At 37.8% G+C, this 8,551-nt stretch overlaps 1 protein-coding gene across 1 annotated transcript in view; it reads left to right on the top strand.

Annotated features, from left to right (window-relative positions):
• astn2 (astrotactin 2) overlaps window positions 1-8,551 on the top strand; it is a 290,807-nt gene that overhangs the window by 176,757 nt on the left and 105,499 nt on the right. Inside the window, exons 12-13 of the mRNA XM_086300869.1 lie at window positions 4,202-4,368; window positions 7,056-7,244. Of these exons, the coding sequence (XP_086156995.1) occupies window positions 4,202-4,368; window positions 7,056-7,244 (356 nt within the window). The remainder of the gene's footprint in view (window positions 1-4,201; window positions 4,369-7,055; window positions 7,245-8,551) is intronic.

Raw genomic sequence — 8,551 nt, 5'->3', positions numbered from 1 at the left:
TATACATATAAATGGCCTAAGTGTTTTAGATGTATTAGACAGTTAATGAACATTCCCATTTTTTCTAATACTTTTCTAATAGACTTCATGCATTTCCAAAGATCTCTAACATTATTAGTCTTTATCTCATTTCTAACTTGATTTCTCTGCTAATGTCCTGTATTGCATAAGCTTTATTTAAAACAACCATATGATTTATGTAATTGTTTCTCCAGAAGGCTTATGCCAAAGAAAAAGTCTTATTTCTGATCTCAGGAAACCTTTCAAAATAAGATTGATCCTGATGATCATTGTTTTGGACTAAATGAGGATTTGAAACAGTCTGAGCAAAAGAGAAAGAAAAGATGGCCTTTAAATGGTTCTACTATAAAGCATTTGTTTCCAGAAATGCTAATATGTTATGTGTTGTTGTAGTTACTAATAAATGGTGTTACTTAAATTGTACAGTTCTGCTGGATTTAATGAGATTAATAATCTCTTTGGAAATCTTTAAGCAGAAAACCAGGGAAACATAACGACTATGATAGTTGAAAGCTGTTGGAGATAAAAGTTCACACACCTCGTACGCCTCTATCTCTAGGAGGTAGAAATGCCAACTGTTCTAGTCCAAAACAACAATATATACCACTTCTCTGTTGTTTTCCTTCTCATCTGATGACCAGAACTGAGGGAAAAAGGGTGCCTTTGGATGTGAGTCCTTGCCTATGTCAGTCATTAATAAATAGCTACACATAGTTTTCCCTTTAGCGTCTATACAACTGTGTCTGCAGGCATGTGACTAATGATGTCAGTGAACCTTCCTTACGTGCACTAGACCCTTTAACACCACCTCTTCCTTTGTGCTTCCTAACCTAAGAAAAAGTTCTCAGAGAAATAATAAAGTCATTTAACTTTCTGAACTTTGAGAAATATGTAGTGTTTAGTATATAGCATTGTTTTGTTTTTGGGTTTTTTTGTTCTTTAAGAATAAATACACCACAACCAGCAGACATTTTAGCTGTTTGTCATTGCACGCCTACAAAAATATCCTATGCTGGCACACAAAACTTGAGGAGTCTAGATGAGTCAGAGTAGCAGTTAGTGAAAGAATTGAACTGTGGACTAGAAAACTGATGTAACTCAGTCTCTCACAGTCCTCGTTTCTTAGCAAAGAGAGGCAGATATCAATACAAGCAAGGAAGACATTACAGCAACACTTGAAACTGAAAGGCTGGCAAAACCAACACATTTTCAGCATGTGGCTCACATCTGAAAGTGTAAATTGACCACAGCTGAAACCTGTCAAATATTCAAAGATGAGATGGAAACTATTTATAGTATCTCTGAGACTATATGCATCCTACTGGAAACTCATATGGGGTGGTAATTCTGTTGTTGTTTTCCAGCATGTAATGTCACACTTTGTAGGAAACATTATATAACATCTCAGTAATGACATACGTTAACTTGTGAAAGTCAGGGCTACTGGATCCTGGTTCTCACTACACAGAGGAATGATTTGTTTTCTGTTTAGTTAAGCTAATTCAAAGGTTATTGCTGTATACTGCAGTAGTTGGATGTGGCCTTCCTGGTGCAGTTATAAAAAATTGCCAACTAGAAAACAAATGTTAAAAAATGCAACAAATAATCCAAATATCTAATCAGTCAATCACATAGCAACAACTCAGTGCATTCAAGATGACCAGCTAAAGTTCAAACTCTAGGGCTACCGTGGCTCAGGGGTTTGGGAAGCGCATCTGTAACCGGAAGGTCGCTGGTTTGATCCCTCTGTCGTTGTGTCCTTGGGCAAGACACTTTACCCTACCGCCTACTGGTGTTGGCCAGAGGGGCCGATGGCGTGATATGGCAGCCTCGCTTCTGTCAGTCTGCCCCAGGACAGCTGTGGCTACAACTGTATCTTGCCTGCACCAGTGTGTGAATGTGAGAGTGAATGAATAGTGGTATTATAAAGCGCTTTGGGTACCTTGAAAAGCGCTATATAAATCGTTATATAAACCATTATTATTATTAACTCACCATCAGAATGGAGAAGAAAGGTGATACAACGTTGCTGATGCCAAACTGTCTGATCTCAGTAATTCAGGAACTGTTGATCTCCTGGGATTTTCCTGCACAGCCATGACTAGGGTTTGCAGAGAATAGTCCAAAAAAGAGAAAATATCCAGTGAGCTGCAAGTATGCAGTAAGTTCTCTAGGAGTGCCTTGTTGATTATATTTGCTGCAATTTCTGCTGGCCCCTTAACCCCTTAAAAACCCCTTAAAAATTCCAATCAGACTTTTTAGTGCTTAAATACAGGATATATAATAATGCCCTTGAATCAGAGAAGCTACAGCAGGAAAAGAATCATGCCAGGTGCCACTCATGTCAGGTAAAAACAGGAAACCGCGTCTTTGCATGAGCTGAGCAAAACTGGACAATAGAAGATTGGAAAGATGATTTCTGCTGCTGTATTTGGATTGTAGTGTCATAATTTGGTTTAAATAAGATGAAAGCATGCATCCATCCTACCTTGTATCAAAGGTTCACTCCAGTATATCACTCTGCCGGTGGTGTAATGATGTGGAGGGTAGTTTCTTGGATGTTTTCTTGCTTTAGCTTCCTTAGTATTAACTATGCATGATAGCAATACTGCGGCCTACCCGAATCTTGTTGATGAGCATGTACATCCCTTTATGACTTCCACCATCATACGAATCTTCTGATGGCTGGTTCTAACAGGATACATGCCATGTCACAAAGCTCAAATCATCTCAAACTGGTTTCTTGAACATAAGAAGGAGTTCACTGTGCTCAGCTGTCATCAGACATCAGTCCATGAGAGATTCTTTAGGATGTGATGGTATGAGAGATTCACATCGTGGAGCCGGCAAAGCTTCAGCTTCAGTGAAAATATATGATATATGATTTATATATAGAATGTATAATATTTTAATATTCTGCTAATATTCTGTTAATTGTTAGAACAATGAACACACACACACATTTTTTTATGCTTTTTGATATAATAACACTTATCAATATTGTTTTAGCAGCATGTTGATTGACTTGACAGTTAAGCTGAGCCAGCAGAAAAGTCTGACCTTTTTGTTTTGTTTGTGTAATAAGCATCTTGTTTACATATGAGATGAATAATGCAATATAATTCATGAGCGTAAGCTATTAAGTCAAGAAGTTATTTATTGTTAGTAACATTACATTTTTAATGGAGCCCAACTTTCTTATATAATACATCTGCTGCTTTTGCAGTTCTGAATAATTAGTATTTCTTATGCTGGAGGAAATATAATTCATTTAAAAATCCACTTCATAAATTAAATTCTGCACTTTAAATTAGCCAGGCAAATGACTAGGGTGCTGGACCCATTGTTCCTCCTCAGATTTCTGGCTTGAGTTGACATACTCAGATAAATGTGATTTGTTTTTTGTTTGGTTGATGGGAACTCAAAGTTGAACTAATACTTCATATTGAAATAAAATGTCACAACAACAACCTAGTGATAAAAGCTGTGGTATCAATAATTTACTGCAAGGTAGGGCGCCACTTTTTAGTGAGTCACTAATGACTTTGCTAATTATTATCCATCTAAAAAGTATCAGTTGATTTAATTCCCAGCAAACAAGAGTGGCTATTTCTGTTTCTTGAAATCCCTTGGCTCATTTGCAATGCTTAAGTTTATTATTTTCTTTTATCACACTTCTATCAGCGTGGAATGATTTCACAAATGATAATCATTTTAATTGCTGGTGCTTGTGTCTAAATCTTTCGCCTCTGAGTTTTTTCTTTCTGTCTGGCATTTAAAAATAAATAAATAAATAACACAGGCCTTTGTGTGAACTGAGGGGGGACTTTCTGCTCAGGTAGTAAAATGAGCTGTGGTAACGATTCCAAGCTGCCGTTGTTTAATTTTCTAATCCTTTAAGCGCCTCCACCTTTTTATTGTGTTGTATCAGAAAAATATAATTGGCTTAAATTCTTCTTTTCTTGAATTTGTTCTTTCTGAAAGTCTTACTCCCTACTACTACTGTCTTATCTTCTCAGTCTTACTATCTCTGTCCTCTCAGTACTTTTCAATCCTGATTAAAATGCACATTCTGACCTATGTGTTTTACTCTCTTCTTCTCTATTCTTATTCTGTGCCTTTATCCTCACCCCCTGCTTGTATCCCTCCCACCACCTTTCCTTCTTTCTTTTTCTTACAGTGTCCTGAGGGGCTGAGGCCAATGAAGGATGGCTCAGGTTGCTATGACTACTCCAGGGGCATTGACTGTACGGATGGCTTCAATGGAGGTTGTGAACAGCTGTGTCTCCAGCAGCTTGTGCCCCTTGAAGATGACCCAAGTTCCAGCAACGTACTCATGTTTTGCGGGTGAGAATAGCTAGTAGTAAATAGAGAAAGAGAAGACATCTGCAGGGTGCCAATAAAGCTTTCTTTGGAAGTAGGTTTCATGAGTGATGGTTCGATTACACAAATGTAAATTTTCAAAAAATACTAAATACGAAATAACCAGTGAATAAACTATAGCTAGAAAGCCATATAGATAGACTGACAAATACATATCATACAGTTCTAGTATAGCCATTACGAGCATAATCTACAAAAACATACACAATACAAAGATGTGGAAAGAAAACTTGCATGAATTTGTCCAAACAATTCAAACCTCATACAAGTAATATTAGTGAATCTCACCTCTGAGATCGTGTTCACAGCTTCTAGCCCAGCTACTATTTTTAGACTGCTCAGTGGAAACCCCGTTCTGTTCTCTTGGCACATGTGCCTGAATGTTACGGAGGTACTGCGTCAAAACAGTGAACCTTTAACCTGATTTTCATTTTGTGGAAGCAGTGGAAGTCACAGGGAGGCAAATCTGATTGGTCTGTGAGGATTTTATATGTGTAGATTAAAAAAAAACCTCCAGCCTTGTCAGTGCACTAAGTTCCAGCACAACATGGCACATGCCAAAGTTCTCTGTATGGTACAAATGGAGCTTTGCATTGACAGTCTGAGGCAGGGGGATCTTTTGGTAGTGCACATCCTTGTGAATGTTGAAAACAAAGAGGATGACTATTATCCTGGTATCACCCTGGACATGACATTCAATAAAAATGGACTCTTAGCTAAAAAACTTCAACTTTGGCTGGCAGTGAGCCTCTGTGTGATGGTCATTTTGTAGAATGAAGATATTCTTGAAGGGGAAATCATGCCAAATTTCAATTAGGTATAGTTTTTGTTTGCACTTATTCATAGAACTTTTTGATTGTACCCAGTATATTGTAAATACTTAGGTTTCCATTTGAGTGCAGACTGCTTAGATTCCCAAGTGCAATCACACTGTTACTTTGCAACTTGATGAAAAACACTGAAAAAAAACTACTGCACTGTGGTCCGTGGCAGCTGGAAAAGATGTGAATAGTGAACAAATGGGTCAAACACAGGACTTCCACCTGTGATACTAGAGTTTGCATGAAAAAAGAAACAAGGTCGTTCTTAGCTGGCTGATTAAATATTTTTTTCTCGTTTAGAATTTATTGTTATCATAATTTTTCTGTTACGTGCTCAGCTTTGGGACATGGAACCATTTTAAGGTTAGGTTAAAGAAAAGAATGATCTACACTGAATAAAACCCTTCAGGTTAGTGAGTATTTCTGCCACAAAGACCTGAACTTCTATATTGGTCTTTTTACCCAATTTCTAAAAGCAGTGATATTCCTGGAGCAATATTAAATATTATATTGTTGCTCCAAACATGAAAGGTCTGAAAAAGGGCTACAAATAGTAACCAAAAATACAGGAAGTACTTCTGTCAGTGTTTTTGTTAGCTTTAGGGTTGTCCTTCCCATTTTCCTTTAAATAGCTGTCTTCTTTGAGGGTATTTATATCTCAAGACTGGCTGATCATTTATGGAAACTGTTCTGATCATGCCAATGAAAGTTGCTTAATTCCTGGGACCTGATAACTGATAAAAGGATACTTAAAAAAACATGTCTAAATGCATCTGTTGACTTTTTGATGGAAACCTAACAGCAGAAGCCTAAAGAAACATGAAGCATGCCCTCATTCTTGATCTGTGTCTGATCTGGAATGATGTCCTCATTTTCCCCAGATCATTTGGTACCCTTACACTGTGGGGAAACATGAACGTTGAGGCTCTGTCCATTTACCATGATATCCTGTTTAATTTCATAAGTGTATTTCACTAAATCACTAGCCTGTATACCCACATGTTCTGTAATAAATGCACAATGCTTTTTAAAAGTGGCCTGTGGGAAAAAAAACAGATTAAATTAATAAAATCATCTGAATGGTATAACTTTGTTCTGTAATTATACAAATTGTTCATTTACAAAAATGGAAACAGATTTGCCTTCAACTACAGAAAGCCCCTGTTCCACCAGATCTGAGTATTGCCAACAGCAGTTGACATCTCCTTCCCACCGAGGTGAAGAGACATGAACAATTGCATGAGTCCTGCGCTCAGCCCTATCCAGCAGCACTAACTGCTCAGCCTGGTCTGTAAGACAGGATTGCACACAATAGTGGAAGCTATAATTGTGACTAACTGCAGAGTCTGCTGAATCCAGTGGCACTGGAATCTGTTTTAAAATGGTTTTCACCAGAGTGCTTGTGTCCACAAACTCGCCATTGATAATTGCTACTGTAGCACTTTGCATATTTAAAAGGCCTTTTTGGCTTTGACAGTAACAAAGTAGATTTAATGGTATATAAACTGAAAACCTGGAAAAATGTCTTTTCAAAACATTGGTTGTGATTGTCTGTGTCAGGCTGTTATTAGTCTGAGGGAATTCTAAAGAAAATCGGTACAATTTTGGCATGCTGAGTTTCTCTGTATTGGTCTTTATAGATTGAAAATTAAAGTAGGAACATGGGAACAGCCTTGTATATAATGTCAGTCTTTCAAATCACAATCAGCCTGCTACAGCTCAATCTTCTGTTTCAAATCTTGCCAGCACTATGCTTTCACCTCAAGTGTAAACAAGGTCTCCTAGATTGCATATCATACATTGTATTGACAGTGTTTCCTTCCTCCTCAGATGCGTACAAGAGTACAAGCTGGCAGGCGATGGGCGCTCCTGTCTCCTGCAGTCAGACAACTGTGATGGACCAAAATGCCCTAAGCAGGATGTCTACTTCAATGACACCCTGTTTGGTGAGATGCTGCATGGATACAACAACAAAACCCAGCAAGTCAACTTGGGACAGATATTCCAAATGACCTTCCGGTAACTAGTGTACAAGTACATGCATTACACTTACATGACTATACAGACTAATGTTCATGCGTCATGTCTTTTTTCTTTCAATTGTCAGTGACTGTTCATTATGTTGTTCTTCACTTTTCTTTAATCTTACCTAGAATCGTGTCTCGTTCTATAAGTTTATGCTTTTTCTTTCCCTTTTATTGTTTTCTTATCTATTGAAAAAAGAATCTGTTTTTATATTATTTCCAACTAAACTTGTAGACACTTAGTCTTCCCTCGAGACCTGCTGTTTCACATCTGAACAGTTTTTCTGCATCTCGAGAGACACATTGAGGCAGCTCTGAAAATCAGTAGTCAGGGTTTGCCATTGGGTTGCTGCGTCTGTGCTTGCTTCAGTGTGTGTGTGTGTGTGTGTGCATGTCTATGTAGATACGTGTGTGTGACAGAGAGAGAGAGAAGGGCATGAGAGTGTAATGGTTGAGTGAGGATTGAGACTTATCCCATGGCAGTTCTCCTTAAACTGTCAGCTCTCTGAAAACCTGGCTCACTCTGATAAGTCACATGCTGTCTGTGAGGAAATGCTCAACACTGAGAGATGATAGGGTCTATTTATGCACAAATACAGTATCCACGGTAAACATGCTCAGCCTATATCTCACATTCTCTGTGTCTGTCGTCACTATCTCATGTGCATACTATATAGGCACTGCTTTCAGCAGGGTAACCATAAAATGCTTTTCAACTGCTCTGCCCTATGGGTCATAATAGTTGTGCTTGGCACAGGGTCATGACTTTACAGCGCATACTTTTAAGAAACGGAGAGAAACCTTTCCGTCTTTCAAAAATGGCTAAAATTTTAGATCTAGGTAGAATTTATCCGAATGTATTAATAGTTTCTTTGGGCATCGTCGTCCTGCTAAAATCTCCGTGTACCCAGTAAAGGTGGTGAACACAAGGTAAGTGTTTCGAGTCTGCAGTTTTACACCATTAATTTCATTTTAAAATGGTCAAATTATAGTCAAAGAAGCAATTTGAATAATATTAACATAAGAGCCTTTGTAAGGTGTTTGTGTGAAGTCTTCTCTCAGAAGTGTGCTATAATTCAGGTACTGTAATTTCACATAATTCCTCAGAGAATTCAGCATTTCAGTAATCCACAGATAAGTGTATAAAAAAGGACACTTCTGCTTTAATATCCCTATATTCTTAATATAAACAGCTTTCAAAAGAAGCAGTTCTAAATGCTATTAAGTTTCATTTATTTGGGATTTAACACTCGACACAGTCGTGTCAGCAGCGTCCTTGAAGATGTTATTGGAACGTAGAGA

This window comes from Aulonocara sp. 'chitande type north' Nkhata Bay, linkage group LG7 (assembly GCF_057382095.1).
Source record: "Aulonocara sp. 'chitande type north' Nkhata Bay isolate Kocher_YH1m ecotype deep benthic linkage group LG7, A_spYH_male_GT1.1, whole genome shotgun sequence".
NCBI lineage: Eukaryota > Metazoa > Chordata > Actinopteri > Cichliformes > Cichlidae > Aulonocara > Aulonocara sp. 'chitande type north' Nkhata Bay.
This window is presented reverse-complemented; position numbering and strand designations above follow the sequence as displayed.